This window comes from Ictalurus furcatus, chromosome 9 (genome assembly GCF_023375685.1).
Source record: "Ictalurus furcatus strain D&B chromosome 9, Billie_1.0, whole genome shotgun sequence".
Lineage (NCBI taxonomy): Eukaryota > Metazoa > Chordata > Actinopteri > Siluriformes > Ictaluridae > Ictalurus > Ictalurus furcatus.
Window position 1 is genome coordinate 1,274,610 of NC_071263.1, and position 25,752 is coordinate 1,300,361.

Here is a 25,752-nt window from a genome sequence, read left to right on the forward strand (position 1 = left end):
TTTTTTTTAAATAATAAAAAAAAATCTTTCTTTGTCTCTTCTAGTTTCCTTCTCTGTTCCTCTTCCTCCACCTCTCCTTCTCTTAGCGCTCAGTTGTTGTACTTGAGCTCTATATTTAGCCACTCCACCACTATAATAAGGCTACAACGACAGATTGGGGCTTTCAGTGACACCATTTTATGCCCCTAACAGTTATTTCATTTATCTAAAAGCTAAAGTAGGGCTCATCTGTTAGACAGGAAGGGTAAGGTGAAGTCGGTGAAGTCACATCATCATCATCATCATCATCATCATCATGAGCATCTGCATCTGGAGACCTGAATAAATCCATCAGGCAGAAGGGCTTTCTGAGGCAGCACAGGATTCACATAAGAGAAAATACAACATTTAAAAAAATGGACGTAAAGCAAAGATAATGGACATTCGATGATGTAACGTTCCCTTGCATGTTTCAGATGAATAAAATCTCTACAGCACTACAGAAAACATCTCTCTAACTACCTTGTACTATGAAATATGATCATTAAAATCTTATTTTTGGATGAACATGTTAATCTGTTTAACATCTCATGCTCGAAACATCCTTTTCTGAGAGGTTATGAAAAAATGTCCCCCAACATTAACCCCTATGAAATATTTGGAATATTCCACAAGTCACAAGTTCAACCAGAAGTTGAAAGAATCATCCAAATGTTCTGAAGATCAGGGGAAGAAGAAAAATACATTCCTGCATTCTTTTTCTTCTTTAGGCGAAAGTGTGATACTGGCTCATGAGGTCACTTTGAAAGTACAACCCTGTTGTATGTGAAAGTATGTTATTACAACAACAACAACAACAACAACAACAATAATAATAATAAAATAATAATTTTAAGTGACTCATTAAGTAAATGCCAGAAGCATGGGTAGAAATTAGCCACATCTTGAGTATTTGCTAATTGTATTGTGGGGAAAAAACAACAACTCTTATTTAAAAACTATCACTGGATTTAACAGTAATATACATCCAGTGTTAGCAAAGAAACCTTGTAAACTAAATAAACTAAAAAAAGAGACATTGTTGTAGAAAATGGACCAACACATTTTTCTTAGATTACATTCTACTAGGAAAGACTGACCAGTTTTTGAAATTGGTCAAACTACATCACTCTGATCAGGGAAAAAAAACAAAAAACAACCCACACACACACACACACACACACACACACACACACACACACACTCACACACACACAAGTGGAATCATGTGGCATCAGGATGCAGCTGGACTGAACAGAAATTATTTCAAGTGATAGAAGTAGAGCCCAATCAACCCAATCAAACTTTTGAAGTGTGTGTGTGTGTGTGTGTGTGTGTGTGTTCTGCCAAATGAAGACTTTCAGTAAGAAAGATTTGAGAAGATAGAGTCTCCATGCCTATTGCCATGGCAACACTCACGTCTGCTCCTACATCCTCCAAGAATCGACAGAAATAAACTCATATCTGCAGTGAGTCAGTGATTCAAAATAAATAAAACACTGTACAGGCTTCTAGGGTCTTCTAGGGTCTGGTGTGTAAGGCGTAATCGGAAAAGAAAAATACACACCAGCCAAACATACGGTCGCGGAGAGACTAAATCCAGCAGCATCGTTATTTGTGTGTGGGACCCAGTTCAGGATTGTTCTTGCAGGGTCTGTGCTTGTGTGTGGTGTGCACATAAGAATAAACTATTCGGTGGTTTGAATGTTATGGCTGAACTGTGTATTGTACTTTGCTCAGCTAATAAAAACATTTACATCACAAAGGCTTGTTTTTTGTATGTTTGAGGCATGGCAACGTCAAGATAAACTCAAATCATGATATGTCGCTTAAATGTTGACTTGAAAAGCTATTACGTTTAATAATGCAACAAGTCTCAACATTCTCCACAACTGCTGCACTGAAAACTCGTGTCTGTTGCATTGTTATTTTAGAAAGAAATGGTCACCTAACACCTCTGTACATGGCCTAACAGCTCATGCAAATTTCTAGCACAGTCAAATCAGTAAAAGTGCCACTCATCCATAGCACCAACGTCTTAACCTAGCATCATAACACCATATATTTCACTATTACAGCAGCTCAGGGTGAGTTCTACAATTAAAATAGAGTAACTGGCAGCCAACACACATCTCGTTCATACTACCGCTGTCCGAAAGCACAAACTACTGTAAAAAAAAATAATTAAAAAAATTATATGACAAACCGCTAACAATTATTGGTTCCCGGAGTGTTCTGGGAACATTTTTTTTATTATTGTTCCTGCAACTTTTGTATATAGCTACAAAACGTATTGTTATGAGACCATGAAAGAACTTTACAGGAACTTTCCCCGAAAGGTTAGTTTGTAATTAAAAAATTAATTAATTGATTAATTAATTTAAAAAAGAGGCTAAAAGCAACCTTTTGGTGAAAATACCTTGTCCATTGTGATACATCCATAAGAGAACACTGTGTTGTAAAGTTCTCAGAACGTACAGGTGCATCTGACGAAATTTGAATATCGTGGAAAAGTTCATTTTTTTCCCTGTAATTTACTTCAAAAAGTGGAACTTTCATATATTCTAGATTCATTACACATTAAGTGAAATATTTCAAGCCTTTTTTTTGTGTTAGTCATGATGATTACGGCTTACAGCTCACGGAAATCAAAAATTTAGTATCTCAAAATATTCGAATAAAGAATTTATAATACAGAAATGTGGACCTTGTGAACAGTGTGTTAATTTATGCGCTGATACTCGGTCGGGGTTTTAATCCTTTTACATGAATGACTGCATCAGTGCGGCGTGGCATGGAGGCGATCAGCCTGTGGCACTGCTGAGGTGTTCTGGAAGTCCAGGTCGCTTTGATAGCGGTCTTCAGCTCGTCTGTATTGTCGGGTCTGGTGTCTCTCGTAGATTCTCTATGGGGTTTGGGTCAGGCGGGTCGGCTGGACAATCAAGCACAGTAACACCACGGTCAGTAAAGCAGTTACTAGAAGTTTTGGCACTGTGGACAGGTTCCAAGTCCTGCTGGAGAAGGAAATCAGCATCTCCATAAAGCTCGTCAGCAGATGGAAGCATGACGTTCTCTAAAATCTCAGTCTCTGAAAAACAACCAAAGGGGAACCAAATGATAATGTTAGGGAAACCTAAAATATATTTATGAAACACCACATATTGTTCAGTACCATATTAAATGGGTCTATTGTAGTTTTTTATTCCTGAACGTTCCACCCACTGAATCCAATTTACTTAATGTGTTAAAAAGAATAAAACTGGATACTAGTATATATATATATATATATATATATATATATATATATATATATATATATATATTGCTAAAGCACCTCTAGCTAAGGTGATTTAGCTAGTATATTGTTCATAAGTGTTCAACGACAAGAGCATCAATTTACGTAGATATTTATGTGCCTGATTTCGGGTATCTTTAATGTATTCGTAAATATACATAGCAGCATTTGCACACAGTTTAACATAATTAACTTTAATACGTAGGATACAAACTAAATTCACGTAAAAAAAAGAAAAAAGAAAAAAGTACTAGTTGAAAAATTCGATGGTAGCGTGTCGCTATAGTGACTTCGGTGTTGATTTTAAACAGGCGGTTACGATAGCTACCAAAGGGTCCTTGAATCTGCTGATAGTCTTATTCAGCGTTTTGTCATGTGTTGTGGTTAAAGTTCCAATAACCCCGTCCTCCCTACGCGCAAGTGCACTCGCTGGTTTCTAAAACAATAGCGTTTGTAGACTATCTAGTGCACTATATATTGAATTTGAAGTGGTTTGGGATTCAGCCTGACACTTCCGGGTAAACATTGCTGCCGTTACTGTCACTGTTAAATACAGCACAAGAAAATCACTTCCTGCAATGTAACTAAAGGTAGTCTTGTTGTTGTTTATTGCTTAATAATGTCGTTTATTTATTTATTTATTTATTGCTTGGGGTTTTTTTTTGGGTGTGTCTTTCCCCTTTATTCGGCAGTGTTAGACACAACTTGTCATTGTTATTTGAAAGAAAAAACAAAACAACAACATTAAAAAGCCTGTTTTCCTCCACAAAATATTATTATAGTTAACATTAAATGTCATGTGTACTATATTTTTGATTTATCTTGCAACCAAAATGGATTACTATATGTGCATGCAGGTAGCATGGATTCCTACACACTGTTTAAAATAAATAAATAAACAAACACATAAATAAATAAATAAATAAATAATCAGTCATAAATATGAACCATTCATCAATCCCAGTGATTATCTGTACATTTTTATTATTATGTTATAATAATGCAGTATGGCACGCACTTTAAATTTAGATGGCTGTCAAAGAGAAAAGTGGGCAATCCGGTTAATAATCAATCAGTAAAGTCTGCCACAGTTTAATGAACCAAAAAAAACCTCACAAAGTTAATTTTATGCAAAGTTCAAGCTCTATATTGCATTGGCTTGCACTGCCATGTATGTAATTCGCCTTGGACACCCATGACACTCTCGTTGGTTCACCGGTTGTCCTTCCTACCTGCACACCGCGAACACCCCACAAGACGTGCCGTTTTGGAGATGTTCTGACCCAGTCGTCTAGCCGTCACAATTTGGCCCTTGTCAGAATGGCTCAGATCCTTACGCTTGCCCATTTTTCCTGTTTCCAACACGTCAACTTCGAGAACCGACTGTTCGCTTGCTGCTTAATATATACCTCGCCTTGACAGCTGCCATGGTAACAAGATCACTTCACCCGTCAGTGGTTTTAATCTTATGGCTGATTTGGTGTAAAATTGAAACACACATACAAAAACATACCAAATAAATAAATAGATAGATAAATAAATAAATACCATGCCCTTCTCGGTTTCCAGAACTTATCTGAAGAAAGCAGTGTATGAAATTTGGAAGAGTTCTAAAACATATGTCAGAGACAATGAATAAAACCTGGCCATGAAACCAGAGGGACTGTGGGGTCAGTATTACAACGGAGAGAATCCTGAAGACCTGACAGACGTTTACAAGCAGTTGTAAGGGACGTTATGAAGCGAGATTTAGATGACAGCACTAAAAGGTGTTGTGAATAATGATGATGAGGTAATGTCCTGTCTCATCACGTTCGTTACAAATGCCTTCTTTTGCACCTAAGGATATGCAAACTTTTGCGCTCGACAGCACATGTAAATGACTCGACATCAGCCGTTGTTCTTGTATTTCACTAGGAAGAAACAACATGACTGAGAAAAGACGTGAAGACACCGAGGTCAGAATTAGTGCAGACCTACTGACCGAGCTGCTTTCTGTGGAATGGGCCTGTTTCCCCGGAGAATGACGCGATTTCAGCGCAAAATATGCGTCACTTTGACCGCACTGGCCTTGTTCGTCTTGGTCGTTCTGAAAAGGCTGTCTCCGGATGACAGGGTCGCGGTGGGCGACTTTGGACTCCCTCAAGACATGAAGAGAGATGATGATGCTGGGATTCACAGCATGCCAGAGACCAGTGTGATCAAAAACATCTGGACGGAAAAGATTGCGAGCATCTTCGATAGAGGCCCTCAAGAGAAAGATTTTCCTCCTCCAAATTACAACGTACACGTTTTCTACTACACGTGGTACGGAAACCCTCGGTTTGACGGGAAGTACATTCATTGGAATCATCCGTACCTGCCACACTGGAACCCCAAAATAGCACTGGGCTACGCAACAGGAACACACCAGCCTCCAGACGACATCGGGGCCAATTTCTACCCCGCCTTAGGGGCATACAGCTCTCGGGATCCTTCTGTTATAGAGGTTCATATGCAGCAGCTACGGACAGCAGCCATAGGTAAGATATAACAACTTACTCATGAAAAATGGTCTGTAATTCCAAATCACAGTTATATATGTACTGTAGATATATTTATATAATACAGGAAGGAGTCTCCAACGCCAGTGCTTCGTAACTGATATAATGCACAATTTCCATGCTTGCTTTGATCGGGATACTCCTTCAGGTGTTCTCGCGGTGTCCTGGTACCCGCCTGGCATGAAGGACGATAACGGCGAACCGACCGAAGACATCGTGCCTTTGATTCTGGAAGTAGCCGCAAAGTACAAAGTGAAGGTAGAAACATTTAAATAAATAAATAAATAAATAAATAAGAAGTTCACTTTACTGTCTGTGATTTCATGTGATGTTTTTTTTTTTTTTTTTAAATCCAGGTGGTTTTTCATATCGAGCCATACACGGGACGCAATGACAAGAGTATGCTTGAAAACATCAAATACATTATCGAGAAGTGAGTATAAATGATGCGTGTTTTTACTGATACGTGTACATTTGAAAGTCTTTGGAGTATTCAGTACGGTTCATTCCTCTTAGTTCAATTCCCCAAGGTTATGAGGGTCCCTCAGATGGACCTGCAGTTTCGAAAGCCTCTGTAAATTTTCAAAGTCCATTGAAAGGCATTTCATGGCTAAGCCGTCCTTCTTGGGTTATTTCGGCTGTACGTTTGGTTTCGTTGTCTTGTTGAAATCTTCTCCCCAAATTCTGTTTGGCCTCAGTTCCAAGCGTCATGTCTGGAAGAGACCATGCAACGCTCATCACCTGCACAGTACCATTCCAACGGTGAAGCATGGTGGTGGGAGCACCACGCTGTGTTTTTAAGTGTTAGGGACTGGGGCATTGGTCAGGGTAGAAGAAACGCTGAACTCTACTAAATACATAGATATCCTTAATGAAAACCTGTTGTATACCGCATATTAAATTTGCTTCATTTGCCTTTCTTTTACTGACGTATGAATTCTGCACATAGGTATGGAGACCATCCTGCGTTTTTCAGATACAAGTCAAGCACTGGAAAGCTTCTTCCGTTGTTCTATATTTACGACTCCTATTTGCAAAGTCCAGGAATCTGGGCTCGGCTGCTTAAGAGCACCGGGAAGAGAAGCATCCGAAACACCGCGTACGATGGCATCTTTATCGGCCTGCTCGTGGACGAGAAACATAAAGCCGAAGTCCTGGATGCCGGCTTTGACGGCGTTTACACGTACTTTGCAACTAATAGCTTTTCCTACGGCTCGTCCCAACAGAACTGGAGATCCATTAAGGCTTTCTGCGACAGCAACAATTTGATTTTCATCCCCAGCGTCGGTCCAGGCTATATCGACACCACCATCAGGCCCTGGAACGGTCACAACACACGGAACCGCATCAACGGCAAGTATTACGAGACGTCTCTGAAAGCGGCGCTGGAGGCCAGGCCCGAAATCGTCTCCGTGACTTCGTTTAACGAGTGGCACGAAGGAACTCAGATCGAAACAGCTGTACCTAAGACACGTGGCCAGACTGCTTACTTCGATTATCTTCCCTACAAACCGACTTTGTATTTAGACCTCACGCGCAAGTGGGCGGAGAAATACCGAGAAGAACAAGAGAAATGGCTACAGTGACGAGTATTGTATGTCCCAGATGATGTCACAGTCAGCGGAACGTCCGTCAAATGTCCTGATTGAAACGACAGCGAGAAGAATTAAATACACATAAATACAACCTTATGATTATTGATTAATCTGGGAAAAATAAGAGAAAAAATCATAACATGACCTTTGTTGATTCCAGTTGTGAAAGTATAGAAAGTGGATAGTTCGACAGATTATTCATCACTTTTGATCGTCATGTTGTTGCAGGAATTCATTTCCGAATAGGCTTCACTTAATTTTGCTTTGATGTATGAATTCTGTAAATCTGAGAGTTTTTCTCCCAATAAAACATGTTGACATTTCCACGAAAACCGAAATATATTTTCACTAAAATGACATGCAAATGTTTTTATTTGGCTACTAGCTCACCTCGGCTTGGGTATCTTCTTGCAAAGAGCATGCTGGGTAAAGAGGCGGTTTAACAAACGCAGTCTAAAACCTAAGTGCTAACTAAACTAAGTGATCTCCCCTCACACAGCGAACGCCAGACGTCGATCACGTTCTCGGATAGCGACAGCGAGGAGAAATAAGCATTCGGATCCTTGCGTTTTTAGTCTTATTTAATAAACTTCCAGCGCATACAGCCAAAGACACGTTTACGACCCGACCCGTCTTACCGATGTGATTTCTCTCGCTCGACGACGGCAACTCCGGCAAAACGAGTTGTTATACTGTCGGGGGCGGGACACTTCAGAATCGAGAGCGCGTTCGATTGGACGGAAAATCTGAAAGCGCGGAATGATGCGATCAGAATTGTTGATGCGTCTTGGTGGTAGACGGGACTGTACGTTTTTGAGTGCGTACATCTTCTAAATCTTCAATAATTTTGTCGTTTTGTGGCACACCGGTTTATAGATAACATTAAGGCTGACATATTCGTACTAAAAGGCACTAAAACAATATATAAAACAAAAAACATATATATATATATGTATATAAATATATATATATATACTGCATCCAGGTGATCATGGACACCAATCACACTGAGAACTGAGAAACTGCTATGTTTATTTGTTTGTTTGTTTAAAAAATATATATATTTGCAATATAATAATCTCAAAACTGCATTTTGAACAACTACGATGTATTATTTAGAGCATTTTGAATAAAAAAAAGTCCGAGACCATCCACTGGCCATTCAGTACGTATTGTTAACTGTTTGCTGGGAAACAATAATGATGTAAGAGTACATTAACAGTCCATTTTCAGTCACACATCCTTCTTCTTTATGCTGCTGACCTGAGGATGATTTATGAATGCTAACAATAACGATGGGGAAAAAAATGTATTTAGCAGTACATCAACACAGAGTCTTCAACAAGACGAAATCTGTACTTTACTACCGTACGTTTCAATTGATTTGTAACAAAGGAACAGGGTGATATGACTGAAGACTGAAGACTGTCGGTACTTGTATTCAGAGCAACCTCAGTACAAACCTGCTTCTTATTTACTGTCCACTTGGGTTTGAATATTAAACCGTTGTTACGTTCGGTCTGTTAAAATCCAACAACTCGGCAGGGGGTAACGGTCAACGGATAGAACCTTCAAGAAAGAGGTGAGGGTTTAAACCTGCATTTAGTCCAACTCATTTACACTCACTGATCAGTTTATTAGGAACACCTGTACACATGAACATTCATGCAGTTATCTAACCAGCCAATCAGGAGGCAGTGGTGGTTTAGCGATTAAGGCTCTGGGTTACTGATCAGAAGGTCGGCGCTGCCAAGCTGCCACTGTTAGGCCCTTGAGCAAGGCCCTTAATCCTCTCTGCTCCAGGGGGCGCTGTATCATGGCTGACCCTGCGCTCTGACCCCAAATTCCTGGCATGCTGGGGTTTGCGAAGAAAAGAACTTCACTGTGCTGTAATGTACAATGCAAAAATATAATAATAATAATAATAACAATAATAATAATAAATCGTGCCGATACAGGTCAAGAGCTTCAGTTAACATCCACATCAAACATCAGAATGAAGAAAAAGTGTCCTCTTCTCCTGAATGAAGAAAAGTGAGCACCTGAGAATTTCTCACACCACTTGTATATAAGGAGGTCAGAGGAAAATGGCCAGGTGGTCAGGTTCATGCAGCCAGGACGGATATAGTAGCTCAAATAATCACTCTTTACAACCGTGGTGAGCAGAAAAGCATCTCAGCATGCACCAAACATCCAACCTTGAGGTGGATGAGCTCGAACGTTAGAAGACCACACTGGGTTCCACTGGGATCCCGTCAGGCAAGAACAAGAATCTCAGGCTGCACAGACTCACCCAAAATTGGACAGTTGAATATTAGGTGGAGAGAGAGAGAGAAAAAACAAACAACAACAACAACAACAACAACCTCACACGACCTGATCATTATAACCTTTAATAGTGTTCCTATTAAAGTGACCGGTGAGTGTAACATACAGTAGTGTCAGTAGATCAGTTTGTCAGGTCAGATGATCATATGAAATCTGTGAAATTTAAACAACAGGAAGGACATTATTGATGCATTAGAGCGCTAAGATTCACTGAACCGCATTGAAGAGACAACACACACACACACACGCGCGCGCGCGCGCGCACGCACGAGGACCGACAAACGCATTTCTGACAGATATCCACCGCGACATGACTGTTCATCAGGATTCACGTGTGATGCTCGGAGACGCAGGGAGACGGCATGGCTGGGAGATGCTGGCTCGGTGCGAGCAGTGTTAGAACACCTCGGCTCTGGGTTCCCAGTCGCATGCGCGCGCTGTGTGGGAGAGCCGCAGAGATGGAAATGGACGGATGATGATGATGCTGCTGCTCCTTTCCCTCCTCTAGGTTTTATTTCAGACAAACCAAGGCGATGGTGAGTACACATTCCCCTCTATTATTATTATTATCATTATTATTATTATTATTATTATTATTATTATTATTTATTACGCACGGTAGGGGGGAATGAAGAAGAGCAAAAAACGCGCGTGAGGATGCGACCTTTTTGTTTTTCCGCGGTGTTTAGCTATTCCAATGATGCTTTATCTACACAAAATATAGCTAAACCTTATATCAAATATAGAAACGCATGGTAGGATCATTTGCATTCTTATAACCCGAAAATGCAATAACCTTCCCTTGATATTTGCGTTATAGAGTAGCTATATAGTGGAAATAATAACCCTCGTGCACCGAATACAGCATATTGCTTTCCTGTAGCCTTTAATAATGATGTGCTGCTAATGAAAAGGCTCGTGCACTCATGAGAATGAAATGCCGTCCGTGCCATGCCATGCTCTCCTGTCATTGTTGTTTTTTTTTGTTTGTTTGTTTGTTTTTTTCTTTTCCCTTCTTCCCCTCCTACAAAAACACGCGAGTCCACTGCATGCCCCAAATACTGCATACAAATTTGCAATTGCATTTACAGCCCAATCCGCAGGATTTACTCTTGCTTTCTTTCTCTGTGTGTTTTTTTCTTTCTTTCATTGCAGTGTCCAGGTGCATTGTGTGCAATCAGGTATAAATCATGTTTATCTGTATAAAGTGGAAAGGGCAGCGTACAGTATATACAGTACGGTATATCCACATGTAATCACTGTTAAAAATATAAATATATATCTCCAGGCTATAGGTGTGTGATTGTTCATTGCTTTATTATATATGAAAAATAAAAGGGTAGTAAACTGTACTATTGTTGTCGCTGGCGGTTTACCTTCACGTGTACACCTTTTGTATCTTTTATCTATCAGATCTTATTACGCATAAGATCATGCAGATACAGGTGGGTGGGGGGGGGGGGGGGGGGAGGGGATGGACGAAACAAAACGGGACAAAAACATAATAAATACTCAGGGAGTGGAAGTTCTGCAGCCGGGTTCATTAACACCTCGTCGATGCGGGAGGGCAGAGGAGAATGGCCAGGCTGGTTCAACCAGAATACGCTAATCCTAATAAGCACTCTTTACAACCATGGTGAGCTGAAAAGCATCTAATATTACACAGCAGATCAAACCAATGATGGTCACCCAAACTGGACAGGGTACTGATTAGTACCCTTTTCCCCCCTGAGAGTATGTATGCATGTGTAGATAGAGCACTAGATGAGCTGAATGCCGGGTTAGGAGCATTTCGTGTGACTTGCTTTGAAACAAGTTGTAGGATGAAACTATGAGGACAACAACATCGCTTTAGTGTTCACATGCAACGACAGACTGTGGTTTCTGAGGTTTATAATCTTGCACAAGCATTCATTTCCATTGTCAGCAGACTGCAACTCGAGACAGCAGTCACAAGCATTGAAAATACACGCCGTGGTAAACATCGCCTGAGAATATCCTACTTTATGCAGATTTCTACACCTTTTCAATGGAATAACATGTTCATATTTAATATTGCTTTAACTAATCTGTATACAAGAGTGCAATACAGTGACACACACTCAGGAGCACGAGTAGGATATGGAAGTTTTCCGAACGTACATTGTTAAAGAACAAGTGAATGGAAAACGCTTCAGAGCCTAGCACAGTCTTTTTTTTTTTTTTTTTTTTTAAATTCTTTTAATCCAAAATAAAGTAAGAATAATAAAATCATGATTATGGTACAAAGGGATGTGAGGGATCCATTTACTCACATCAAAGCAATGATGGTCACACAAACTGGACAGGGTACTGTTTACTAGCCTTTTTTCCCCCTGAGAGTATGTATGCATGGATGGATAGATAGATAGATAGATAGATAGATAGATAGAGCACTATCTGAGCTGAATGCAGGGTTAAGAGCATTTTGTGTGACTTGCTTTGAAACAAGGTGTATGATGAAACGATGACTAGGAAGACACATTTCCTCTTAGTGTGACGTGCAGAGACAGATGTGTTTTCTAAGGTTTATGATCTCGCTCATCAGCGTTTCCCTCGTCTGCTGCATTGTCAGTGCTCCTGAGTAAACTGAGCTGAAACCGAACTTAAATCCAAAGCAGGTCATGGACAATATGAAGCGAATGTCATTCATCATTTATGTTTGGTGATGCATTCCTGCTACTATACAGTGCAACCGATCTCTGCTTCCTGAAGAGGGCACTATTCCCATTTACTCAAGTGAAATCAATTTGATTGTCTTCCCACCCATCTTGGTGTATACAGGGGAGTGAAATATTGAGAATCTCACAGACTTGTTAATCCTTTCAATTAATAATAAAAAATTGTAATCACTGGAAAAATTGTTGTGGAGGAAAATAACATAACAGCACACCTGTCCTTTTTTTAAAAAAAAAAAATCTATTAACCAAAAACCTTTTCTGAAACAAAGCTCTTTAATATTAAATGTTAAATAAGTGAATCCATGATTTCTTCCTCCAGTCCATTGATTATATCTTGTCTTGAAACGCTTATTGTGCTTATCATGCGGTTTGATTTCCTCTGACAAACCAGTGCATGCAAGTGCGCATGCATGGAACTGCAGAGAGACAATCAGATTGCAGACTTCAAAACTCTGACGCTTGTGGCCAAAAAGGTGTACAAAAAAATATTAGTCAGTGGCTCATGGATGAAGTGTTCACTGAGTGTCAGTCGAGACTTCTTTAACCCCAGCTACAGATTCATGGCAAATCCGCAGCCGTTCCCAAGCCAACTGTGAGATGTGATCACTCCAGCTGGTCCTGGGTCTGGCCTCCATTGGGACGTGCCTGATGGAGCTCTGTCGGGAGCTGACCGTGGGGCATCCTTGTTCTCTGCCCAGAGTAGGGTTACAAGAACCTTCCCTTGGAGCCAGTGCTGGGGGTGGTGTCTGCAAGCGAGTGCCTGGTGAGAAGGCCATCCATATAACCCAGTTAGACTTAGCCCAAAATGGCACCATCTTGTGGGCTCACACCTGCAAAATGAAAGGTGCAATGACAGTCGTGCGATGGTCTTAGACAGACTAGACCTTTGCAATGGAAAGGGGCTGATCATGGAGTTGTGTTTTAAAGGGTAAGCAAACTATTTGATTCTTTCAGCCTCAAATAAATGTTATAATTGTTGTTTCATCTTTCCACTAGGGACCTACACTGAGAAAACTTTCCAAGACATTTCCAGGACTGGACCGAATGAAGATTCAGATGTGTTTAATTCTTCATAGCTACATTTTGCTTTGTTACTGTTAAAAATAAAAAGAGGCAAAGAGTTGGTCCGAAGCACCTGCTTTGCAAAACCCTTTCTGAATGACTGCAAAACTTCCAGGTAAACATTTAGGAACTCATTTGCTTATTATTTCTCATTTATCTTCTGCTATAGTAATGTTATATTTCTGTCTTTTTTTTTTTTAAAGGCCAGAGTATGCCATCTGCACCTACACACAGGATTCTGCGACCCCTCCTGCTTGGCACCTTCTTATTGGGCTGTTTTGTGACTCTGTTTTTGATGTACATCAAGCCGTCTACTAGCTGGTTATCAGGCCCTGTTGAATCAGAAACATCCACGGCTCGAGTAAAGAGCCTCCTGTCGAACAGAAGTGAGCAGAACCAGACCACAGTGCTTGTCTGGCTTTGGCCATTTGGGGAAACCTACGACCTGAACGTGTGTGGCTCCCTGTTCAGCATCGACAACTGTTTTATAACTGCCGACCACAACCTTTATAACAAATCCGATGCAGTCGTCATCCACCACAGGGACATTAGCACCGATCTGTCCAACATGCCGCCAGCGTATCGGCCTCCTCTGCAGAAATGGATCTGGATGAACCTTGAGTCGCCATCGCATTCCTCCCAGTTGCCCGGCATCGAGAACCTGTTCAACCTGACCCTGAATTACCGTCAGGACGCCGATATTGAGGTGCCTTATGGTGCCATTGTCGCTTCCCAAGGCGAGGAAGGTTTTGTGCCACCGAGCAAGAACAAGCTGATCTGCTGGATCGTGAGCAACTGGAACCCGGATCATGTGCGAGTGAAGTACTACAATGAACTGTACAAGCACGTGGAGATCCACGCCTACGGCCAAGCGTTTGGCGAGTACATATCGGACCAGGACTACTTCCCTACCATCGCCAGCTGCAAATTCTACTTGGCGTTTGAGAACTCGATTCACAAGGACTACATCACGGAGAAACTGTACAACCCGCTCTCAGTTGGCACGGTGCCAGTAGTTTTAGGCCCACCGAGGGAGAATTATCAGAATTTCGTAGAGGGCGATGCTTTCATCCACGTGGACGACTTCTCCTCTCCAAAAGAGCTGGCTGATTATCTTTTACTTCTGGACAAGAACGAGGAACTTTACCTGAGGTATTTTGACTGGCGTAAACACTTTAAGGTAAAGAAAGCCTATTTTTGGGCTGAACATACTTGTCTTGCGTGTGATTATGTCAGAAGACACAATGAGTACAAGGCGTTTAATAATCTCGACAAATGGTACTGGGGTTAATCTGGAATTGTGCTGATTGGTTGACTGGATGGCAGTGATATAAGAGGTTGCTACCATATTTTCCAGGCTATAAGATACATTTTTAGCCCTTTATGAGGTAAGACTAATACAACAAACTGCCGTGCATGCTATCATTTTTGTATGTACCCAATTCTGAACGTTTCGAAGGTAGACCTGCTATTCCAGCTTTTCTTTAGGAAAAAATTGCATTCCCAGTGTTCGCTTTAGAGTTAGCATAACAGTGAAAATCGTCGTAAGGATGGACATAAGGATGTTTTACTCTGTGTGATTTTCATCACTGGTAATCAGGGGTGTCTATACCAGGCTATTACCAGGTTGTTCGTGTTATTTTTTTTTTTTTGTTTTTTTTTTTGTTTTTTTTTAATCATACATATCAAAGTTGTCTGGTGGAAGAACTGGTTCAACAACCAGAACTTTACATATTTTAGCAAAACAAATGAATCATTTGGTGTGATTGTTTAAGCGAAATGGACTTTAGGGCATGTTACTTAATCCCACTGCCTGCTACACTACACTCATCAGCTGTGGCGTGATAATAAACAGCTACCTTGCGGTTAAACATATCACGAGACTAGCTGAGACTAGACTAGAGACTCGAATGACTTTTACATGCAATGGGAGGTGAAAAAAAATCACAGCTCATAGCCGAAACGTTGGCCGGTGACTTGCTGACATTTTGTCAAGAGCGCAAACACAATCTGCTACATTTTCTGGGAAACCAAACCACAGGACTAGGCAGCAAACTGGAGCGTCCATTAACAAACATATCCTTTGTCCACTGAGGACTTAGTGGTTACACATTTTGCTTCGCACCTCGGGGGTCAGGAGTTCAAATCCCGCCTTTTTTCTGCATGTTCTTCGGGGGTTCAGGTTTACTCCCCTAGTCCAAAGACATGCGTTGTAGACTGACCGGCATTTCCAAATTTTCTGTAGTGTGCGATTGTGCCCTGCGCTGGTTTGGCACCCCATCCAGGATGTCTCCTACCTTGTGCCCTGAGTTCCCTGGGATAGGCTCCAGACTCCCCCCGCAACCCTGTGTAGGATAAGCGGTACGGAAGATTAAATGGATAGGATGGACGGAGCTTTTGTGCTTTTGCTCTTACCAACTGTGAACGAATTGCTTATGACACGCTCCCCAGCAGCCGATTTAGTGACATCGTGACCAAAGACAGACAAGTTCCAGCAATGCCATGAATTTTGGACCAAAGTCTCAGAATGTCGTCACGGTGTTGCATCGCAGGCGTCATATTGTGAGGGAATAATAATCATAAAATATGACTCTAAGCACGGATATCACACAGTCTGCCACATTTTATTGGCCTCACGTACCATGTTGTACCATGTGACACACAATAAACCTATAAAACCTTAGTGCACAGTCTAAAGCAGACTTTAGAGACATTTTTAGGCATTACAGTGGGATTAAGATCAGAGCTAAAGCAAAACAGCTCAGATAGAATATATATATATATATATATATATATATATATATGAACTAGAGCGACACGAAACCACTAAACTTGTCCGATACGAGTTCCGCATACAATTAAATTGCTTTAGTACTTTAGTTTTGCGTACACGGTGAAGCCTACAGAATTTTAGAGAAGACTCTCATACATAAGCGGAACTTATCATCTGGAAAATATGGTAAATCAATACGAACGAGGAACGTGTGCGTCATGTGCTTGGACTGCTCCGGTTTATTTTTGTAAAATGAAGCGGGATATTAATTTATTTTGATAGTCATGCTGAGCACTTTCCATATTTATTCATTTGACTGCAGAGAGCATATTTTATTATGTGATAACCTTTGTGACTGTTTTGTTTTCTCAATGCCTTATTTATCAGGTTTCACATTTGTCGATGGTGATTTAAAAAAAAAAAAAAACGAAAAAAAACCAAACAAACAACGGTCATTCCACGTTTACATCCAACTGACTCGATCGTAAACGACTCCAACAGAGAAAATAAGTGTTGAATAGAAAATATCTGTGTATTATTTATTCCACTATGATATAGTGTATGTGTGGTGTTTGTCAAGTATGCAGTGTTTACAGATCTGGGAATTGTGTATGTGTTGTCCATTGCTGTAACTAGTGCAATGTCTGAATTAGACTTTTCTTTTTAAAAAAAAAAGTTTATTTTGGTCATAATTTTCTTTGGATGGTACTTGCACGGTCATGAACGGCTCATGACCTTGCTAAAGCATCAGCGCACTGTTATTCATTCGTAATCAGCCACGACGTGTGCTTTCATCACCAGCACCAGTGCTATACTCTCATATCGATATACGTCGAAACACACCGTCAAACGTCAGAAATATCATCTGTTGAAAACGATTCTTTGGTTAATTAGGAGTGTTTGGAAACTTAACAGCGTGATAAGCAGAGAACACACCGTAAGATCACAGTTTTACTGACATACTACATACTAGGGCTGCATCGATACTGATTCCGGCACTTCTGATTCCGTACTTAGAGTATAAAAAGTGCTCTGATAGGCTACCGACATCCGATAGCCGGTGATGCTACGTGACTTGAGCCTAGCGCGTGTAGTTGCGCTAAACGACAAGCAATACTGTAGTTCACGATTAATGATCTAAACAAAGCAGACTGCGAACGGTGCTCTGTGAAAATATCGAGAGGTGAAACTACAGCATCTTCCTACTATACAACTAACCTGATAAAACATCTTAAACATGAAAATAAGCACAACGATTTTGTCGCGAGTGGCACACAGCGACACCTTACACTGCAGCAAATGGTAGCTAGGGCAATAAAAAATGTCTACATAAAAATAAAATGTAAAAAAATCCCACTTAAAGCAAAACAACAAATCATTTACAGCGGCAGAGCTTTTTCAGAAGTGAAACGACACCGTCTGTTCTTCACCGCAATCCCACTCGAGCTTAAGTTTCCAACGTAGCTAGCTAATTCGCGTAATGTTAGCTAGCTACGATTTTACTTCATCAGTAAGCAGCTAGCTAACGTCATAAAGTGCAAGTGTAGCAGCTTGAGTGCATGAATATGCACATGTACGCCTTTCATGGTGAATATGTAAAGCAGGGGAAACAAAAACAGAGCTAAATTACATGTCCTGTGATGTCCCTGATTGAGTAATGCTAAGTCAGGACAACATTAAATAGCGTCTAAAGGTGACATCTTTGCTTTTGGCGTTAATTGTTATATGTGTACATGTTTTGCAGATGGCTGTTCATATTTCTCACGGATCGGTTGCTGTCCACATAAATTAACACTATGTCTAAATATCAACGCTGGGAGTTGAGCAACCGCCGTGACGCAAACTATGAACTAATTTGGCTTTAACGCCTACGCACGTACCAACCTAGCGTCTTTATTCCTTTCTTTCCGTTTCGTCACGTGAGCGTTCAGTCCACTCCGTGAACACTGAGCAGCAAATCACAATACAGCATATTACAGATATTATGGCGAAAAACATCGATCGCCTCCTCCGTCAGAACAAAATGCATTTATTTCGTGAGCGTCAAGATCAATGCACGCTGAAAAAGAAAACGGTTTATTGACCTGTTGACTAATAGTGACAGATTTCAGTTATATCGTTCTATGTTTTCTCTAATAAAAATGAAGCACTATATTATTACTTAGCATCAAACTTTAGCAGAGGCTAAATGCAGCAAGAGTTGCCAAACTGTATGCACTGGAATAGCATAACATTTTTTTGTAGCATTTTAGCATTTAGCATTTTTTTTCTTCACTTTATACGATCGCAGCCCTCCATTATCGCAGTCCTGATTTCAATGCTGTGCTATTTTTTTTTTTTAAAATATGAAATCAAGAGCACAAGTCCATTATGCAAATGTATGCATGTGTGTCGTATCGCGCACTACTCATACACATTCGTAAGAGTTTATGATATGAGGCCCTGTTATTTGGGGGACATTAATAAGACAGTTCATGGACTTCTATTGTAGATATTGTTCTTATGAAGAGAGAAATGTCGTTCTCTACTGCTCTATTCATAAACACTAGCTTAGCGAATGTGTTCAGTGCCAAAGCTGTTCTCTTGATTGTTTTTCTCTGATCTGCTTTTACTGTGAAAGGCTATTTTTGCATAAGTGTAATCTAACAAGTACTGTATGATACATTTACAAAGGAATATCATATGAATGCACGCACATTACGAAAGCGCTCTGCTTTGTGTTCCTCTACTCATTTCAGCCCACTGATAATGGGGGATTCCATGATTGTGGCAGCATTTAGCCCTTTTCAACATTGGAACTAACAAAACATGCATTTAATGATTCAAAAAAAAAATGTGTTAACGGATAAATCCTGTTTTTTTTTAGAATGGGCAGAATGACTAAATGTGGTTAACTAGCATCCATGAATGATTTGCTTAATTTTCTTTCAATGAATGATTTAATTTCAGTCTCTAATTTGGGTTAGAGGATTTGTACTTTTCAAAGCAACTGCAGCAGTCAACATCACAATATCATTTTTTAAAAAACTTACTTTTCTTCTTCTCGTGATCTTCAGGAAACTCAGACGAAGACTTCCTGTTGAACACGTGACTTATTGGAATGTTCCAAACGATTTCATAGAGGCGAATGTGTTACAGGTAACACCGTTGGATTAAACGAAAATGTAATATTTTTCATAACCGATAATGGGTTATTAATGGAAAAGGATGCTTTTTGAAGTATTTTAATTATAGTTATTGTGGGCTGGTGTAGGCAAAAATATAGTTTTGTTGTGCTGGGATACGCAAATTAAAGTTTTGTTGGGCTGGGATTGGGCAAAAATGCTATTTATTGGACTCAGGTAGGCATTAATACAGTTTTGTTGAACTGTGATGGGGAAAAAAAACTCTTTTTGGGGGGTTAGGATAGGCAAAAATACAGTTTGGTGGGCTGGGATGGGTTAAAATACAGTTTTGTTGGGCTGGAATGGGTAAAAATGCTATTTTTTGGGCTGGTGTAGGCAAAAATATAGTTTTGTTGGGCTGGGATAAGCAAATTAAAGTTTTGTTGGGCTGGGATTGGGCAAAAATGCTATTTATTGGGCTGGGGTAGTCATTAATACAGTTTTGTTGAGCTGTGATGGGAAAATTGGGGGAGTAGGATAGGCAAAAATACAGTTTTGTTGGGCTGGAATGGGTAAAAATGCTATTTTTTGGGCTGGTGTAGGCAAAAATACAGTTTTGTTGGGCTGGGATGGGTTAAAATACAGTTTTGTTGGGCTGGGTTGGGTTAAAATACAGTTTTGTTGGGCTGGGGGATTCAAAAATACAATTTTGTTTGGTTGAGATGTGTATAAATACAGTTTTGTTGGGCGGGGAGGGGCAAAAATACGTTTTTGTAAGTTATTTATCTGAAACATGCACACTGGAAGCTGTAAAGGACATTTTACCCGAGTCTAAATGTAATACCAGTGGGACATAAACAGCAGCCCAATCATGGAATCACCCCCACACACATTAATCACAAGAGCCAGATTTCCAGCACAGGCCAACATTGATGTACAGAGTTAGGACCCACATTGTTTTGGATGCTCATTTTGTTCCATAAATGCATTACGGTGTTCTGTTATTGCCGTTTCTTTACTCTCCTCAAACTGATGCTAGTTTAACAGTGCAGTTGCTTACGGTGTCTGTGTTGTGTCTGTATTTTGTGATCTAATGTTGATTCAATGCAAGACCTTTTTTTTTGGATAAAAGGTGTTACTTCAGACACACACACACACACACACACACACACACACACACACACACACACAGTAGACACTGTAGACAGTGTACACAATACAAATGGACAACGTTTTCTGATAAATCTGTCAAATTTGCTCACGGAGAATCAGCTGTGATCACACCATGCACACCATGACGTGTGAAGAGCTTGAAACTGCAGCCGCTGGACGCTCTGAACACAAACAAATGCACTGAAGTAGACAAAAGTGGAGAAGAAGCTTGACTGTGAAAGCTGATAGGACATCCTCCTCGAGCGAAACAATAATCGCGAGTAAAATGTGAACGGATTCAGGACAGTCTTTATTTATTACTGCTCAGCTTTTCGTTGCCCCTGCGGCGCTTGAACACTGACTCGAAAGAAGCCCCGGAGGTGACGGGAACCGGAATAAAAGAAAAACCCACAACAACTTTTATATATCTGGTCTTGTGTTTAAATACCAACTCTTTGTGAAAAAGGATGTTATTGCTTCTTCACTGGATCGTCCTGCTTTTCTTTCTCTCTGAACTCTATCTAGTTCTCTCTGTGAGGTCTTGGTTCCCTTTAACAAACTGTCTTTGCATTCAGAGTGTGTTATTTGTGTGTGTGTGTGTGTGTGTGTGTGTGTGTGTGTGTGTGTGTGTGTCCGACCGAGTGCCCATGCTGCATCATATACCCCATACAGAGTGTTTCTCTATGCATTATGCGTCTGACGTGTACAACTGGACGGATTTCTTTCTGAACTGATCATGGCAAGAAATTTTACCAAAACATTGTTTGCCAAATGATTTAGATGTCTGATGTCTGTTAGTGTCCTGAAAATAAATTGTCTGATTTAAATGACATTTGTGTTACATGGTATTTAGTGTAAAATACATCCTGAATGCTGATGGGATTAAGGACTAGATATGAGTAAAAGTGCAAAAGTTCACACAACTCAGATTTTAAATAATTTACTCACAATAATATATATAACGAGTTCAGCATGCACGGAGAGGATTTAAAAACAAAATTGCATGCGCTCAAACCTTAAGACGTGGCAGATTTAAGCGCTATTCAGAAATGATGCGAGAGGTACACACATGGGGTGGAGTTTGTGTAAAACGGAGGCGTGTCTTGTGATTCTCGCTCACGTAAGAGCATTTTTCTGGCTCAATATCGGCTCTGGTAAGTCCAGGACCGTTGTCTGACAGTTTTATGTAACCACAATAAATCATGCTGAAGTTTAGGTTTCGGGCTGTAAATATGAGGGCAATAGTGATTACATAAATTTGACACTTCATCAATTAATAGTATTAAAACTGGGATAAAATAGCCGACTTCCAGTGTAAAAATGATGATTTCTTGACGTCGATTTAGCATTCGGTCACTACGTTAAATTTTGCGCACAATTAACTGTCAGTGCACGATATATAAAGTAAAAAAAAAATAAAACAGTAAATATAATTTTTGTGTGTGGAAGCCATTTTTGTTCAATTAAACCACATTTGTATAGAATAATGTGATAATTAGGGGGCGCCATATTGTTACTCTATCTTTTTCTTCTTCTTATGGCTAGGTTGTCTATGGCAGCCCATAGAACCATTTGGTAAAAAGTTGTGTAATTTGGCACACTGATTGGGGGGGGTCTAAGGAATATTCTGACCAAATTTGCGCCAAGGACTGCGAACGCTTTAGCACCACCATTGGGTCAAATTTGGGCCTAACTTGGAAGTACGTTTATGGTCGTAACTTACGAACCGTCTGTCCAGAATTTAAAAGCCAGGCATCCGCGGATTCAGCTGAGATGCTTAATTAGATTTTCCGCCGTCTTGGAGTCTGTTCCTTCGTTACTCCTCCTACAAATTTTGTCCGATCATTACCAAATTTGGCAAACCTTATTTCAGAGTAAGCCTCGGAAACCTTTACAAAAGAATTTTGAATCCTCCAAATGGTTTGTCCGTAAAGGGTCAACGAATCTCACGGCGACGCTTCCAAACAGAAAGTGAGGCTGTATCCCAGGAAGAACTTCAAGTTCTTCAGGACCATGACCTGAGCCTAGGCAACGAATTTCCTGACAGAGCCGCTTACTGGTCAAAAGTTACGATGAAATGAATATGCTTCCATCTATGTTCCATTTTTGCAACTCCTCCAAAATTTGTCCAACCAAACTTGGCTCACATCATCATGAGACCTGTCTAAACAACTGTCTGCTGCCATTCTAGCCATTCAGTGCGCTATTTTACAGACAACACATGACTGAGTGGGTTTAATATCAAGTAGCATTTTTACTGAGTCATTTTTAATGAAAAAAACAAACAAACAAAAACAATATAAGACAGATAAAAAGGCCCGGACTGATGTTTTTAAATTGCAAGCAGAAGAAAATTCCGCTACACAAGTCCCCGTGTAAGGTGTTACTGTAGAAATGATCATATATTAGAATTCAGCATCACTGTGGTATAAACTTTCAGTAATTGCCCACTTTACCTCGCTGAAGTAGAGCATAAGAATCCCAATTGATCTGAGCCATGCAGCCTCTGATGTATCGTTTTCAGTGACCTACAGATGTCTGGAGAGGTTTAGCGAACCCTAAAAATAATTCCAAGGTGTTTATGTGCAAGAGATTACAGGCGCTGAACGTTAAACAGCACGCTTGATGAGCTGTGTGCTTTTCCAGCCACATCTCAGCTGGTATAAATAGCTCGACACATACACTGTAAGCTGACAAACTGCACCGAGGAGACGGTATCGCCATGCTAACAGCCAAATTCTCCGGCTGTCGTTGGAGACCCGAGTAGCTGGTGATACTCTGGCATTTGAAGCTAACCGACCTCCTGTTTGGTGTTTGAGCCTCTGAACCTTTTACTGAGCTTACAGAGTGAACTTTATGTCCTCCATCACATCACATCACCCGATCTGATCAGAACAGAATAGAAAATAAGCATTTTTCAGATATTACTTGTGTAGACTGTATACATGTGGAAGAAAAAAACCCCCAAAAAAGGTCATTTGTAAAGTAGGTTTTCACCTTATTTACTCTTACATGCGTAATTTCCTCGATCAATTTGCCTTGGGCTCTTAAACAAAACCCTTAACACTTTAACTACTCACTTTGCTTTAGTTTTGGCCTCACTTCGAGGTCTAGAATGATTGGCACCCTTAATGAAAACGAGCACAAACGAATACGCTATACAGAACGAATGCCATCCCTGCTCCAAAACAATCGAAACCCTCGTAGAATTTGTAATGGTTTTCATGGGAATTGTACTGGTTTTAATGGAAACTGTAAGTGGGTCTCTACTGATAATGTATTGCCTTCTATTGGTGGCAGGTTATGTCTAATGGATACCATTAAGGACTGGTAATGGTAGTGGTTTTAATGGTTAGCTGATGGTTTGTAATGTTATTTGTACTGGAAACCATTCAAATGTCTGTGATTGTTTTCGTTGTTGTTGTTTCTTTCCAGCAGGGACGTACCGTCCTGGTCAGTGTTCCTATTCCTGGAACAATAGGTGTGAGGCGGGAATACAGCCTGGATGGAAAAGCAGTGAACTGCAGAGCATTGAGGACACACACATTTATACGATCATTCGTATCTAGGGGCAATTTAGAATAGACAATCTGCGATGTTGTTTTTTTTTTTTTTTTTTAGGAGAAAACCAGAAGGAACCCCATGCAGACCTTGGGAGAACTTTGAGTCCTTTTCACTGCAGTACTGGGTATAATCTGTTTTTAAAGAGGTTGACGGGTTATAGACGTACATCCTGTAAATAAATAAATAAATAAATAAATAAACAAACCCTTGTTTGTGTTTGTTTTCCAGCATATGCAGTACGTATAAAGCTACCCAGCGCATTACCAACCTAAATCTCGTTCCATTTGTTGGCGGTCACACACTCATCAAGGTTTATCAAAGCTCTAGAAAGCCTGTCACTGTCCTGCAATCTCTGTATGAGCAGCTCTGAGGGGGTCTGGATGTTTCTCCAGAGTCTCTGAAGGGGTTTATAGTTCTGCAAGATCATAAGGTTTTCGCGACTGTACCTCCTTGTCTTCGTCTCTCCTGAGTGTATCCCGTTCCAGACGGCCGGCTAAAGCCATTACCCGACTCTGAGCGAGCGGATTGTGTTGGTACGGTCACCCGATCTCGAGCCAATGGCTCCACTTATGCTGTCAGCGCCTGCGTAAGCGACTGTTGTGCATGTTAAACTGCATGTGAAACGCCGCTATTGTTATGTTGCACATAATCAGAACGAAGTAGCTGACGCATTCGCGTCACTCATTTGATCGTCGTCAAAAAAAAAAAAAAAAGAGTTTAATTCATCAGATTTCTTTATTCAGTCCGACACACAGACACCTAAATCTCACTGAAATGGAGACGGAGGTAGTTCTCGTCTCACGTCTCTTGATAATTCAAACGATAATAGCCCGAGACACAAACCATTCTTGCTTTTTGAGCGTCTCTTTTAAAACTGACCTCATTCCCCCCCCCAAACACCCCCCTCGTCCATGTTTTTTTTTTTTTTTCCAGCCGGGCCCCTAGCTCATAAATAAAAGAACTTTATTGGCAACTCGAAATAATACAGTATGCAAGATGAGTGCTTATAATAATACATCGCATATTAACCGTTCGTAACGCATAAGAGAAATCATTTTAAGAATGCGTATAGTATTACATTCTTATCAAACGATTATAAATATATCGTGAAGGTATTTATAGATCATGGTGGATAGAGATTGTATTTATAACATTGTAAAGAATGTTGCAAATCATTAGAGTGGATACAAGCAAGGCGCAAGTACTTGTTGACCTGCTTGGAATCGCTGATATTTGTAGGCCGGGTGGAGAGATATATTCACACACACACACACACACACACAAGATATACACACGATGCCAACGACGAGTACTATGGATCAGTAGCAGCGATGCCTAGCAACTCTGACTGTGTATTTTTGTTTATTGTGACAGTAGCTATAATCCAGTGCCACAGATTAATCGGAGGGCAACTGCATGACTGGATGGAGCTAAAAGCTGAGTGACGATGGATACGAGCGCGGGCCGTGTTAACATTTGGCATGCATGTGGAGATGAAAAGAAACGAGCCAGACAGAGATGAGTCAAATGTTTCATATCTAATAGAGGCTCCTCTATCTAAAAAAAATGACCTCTGCTTGTGCAGACATGATCGATTTGTTGAATCGCCGCTCGCCCTG

General features: G+C 40.4%; 2 protein-coding genes across 6 annotated transcripts; both read left to right on the forward strand.

Moving 5' to 3' along the window:
- Positions 1–3,388: 3,388 nt before the first annotated feature.
- On the forward strand, positions 3,389–8,471 carry manea (mannosidase, endo-alpha). 3 transcript variants are annotated; one of them, XM_053633584.1, is made up of 6 exons: positions 3,389–3,903; positions 4,883–5,105; positions 5,231–5,835; positions 6,005–6,114; positions 6,213–6,289; positions 6,806–8,471. In XM_053633584.1, the coding sequence occupies exons 3-6, from the start codon at positions 5,316–5,318 to the stop codon at positions 7,440–7,442; spliced, it is 1,344 nt and encodes a 447-aa protein (XP_053489559.1). In that variant the 5' UTR covers positions 3,389–3,903; positions 4,883–5,105; positions 5,231–5,315; the 3' UTR covers positions 7,443–8,471. The 3 variants fall into 3 exon arrangements, with proteins under 3 accessions (XP_053489559.1, XP_053489558.1, XP_053489560.1); XM_053633585.1 differs by lacking the exon at positions 3,389–3,903 and adding an exon at positions 4,650–4,743; XM_053633583.1 differs by lacking the exon at positions 4,883–5,105.
- A 5,095-nt stretch (positions 8,472–13,566) lies between these two features.
- Positions 13,567–24,454, forward strand: fut9a (fucosyltransferase 9a). 3 transcript variants are annotated; one of them, XR_008386790.1, is made up of 4 exons: positions 13,567–13,655; positions 13,744–14,720; positions 24,005–24,257; positions 24,362–24,433. XR_008386790.1 is itself a non-coding variant. In XM_053633090.1 (3 exons), exons 1-3 carry the CDS (start codon positions 13,637–13,639, stop codon positions 24,152–24,154), a joined length of 1,146 nt encoding a protein of 381 aa, XP_053489065.1. In that variant the 5' UTR covers positions 13,567–13,636; the 3' UTR covers positions 24,155–24,454. The 3 variants fall into 3 exon arrangements, 2 of the variants coding, with proteins under 2 accessions (XP_053489065.1, XP_053489066.1); XM_053633090.1 differs by having other exon boundaries at positions 24,005–24,454; XM_053633091.1 differs by lacking the exons at positions 24,005–24,257; positions 24,362–24,433 and having other exon boundaries at positions 13,744–16,933.
- Positions 24,455–25,752: the final 1,298 nt, after the last annotated feature.

What these genes read in the sequence shown, in the direction of transcription:
- manea (XM_053633584.1), top strand. Translation starts at nt 5,316, where the DNA reads ATGGGCCTGTTTCCCCGGAGAATGACGCGATTTCAGCGCAAAATATGC. An exon ending in CCGCAAAGTACAAAGTGAAG is followed by an intron (nt 6,115 to 6,212) that starts GTAGAAACATTT and finishes TTTTAAATCCAG; the next exon opens with GTGGTTTTTCATATCGAGCC. An exon ending in ATCAAATACATTATCGAGAA is followed by an intron (nt 6,290 to 6,805) that starts GTGAGTATAAAT and finishes TTCTGCACATAG; the next exon opens with GTATGGAGACCATCCTGCGT.
- fut9a (XM_053633090.1), top strand. An exon ending in ACTGGCGTAAACACTTTAAG is followed by an intron (nt 14,721 to 24,004) that starts GTAAAGAAAGCC and finishes GTTTCTTTCCAG; the next exon opens with CAGGGACGTACCGTCCTGGT.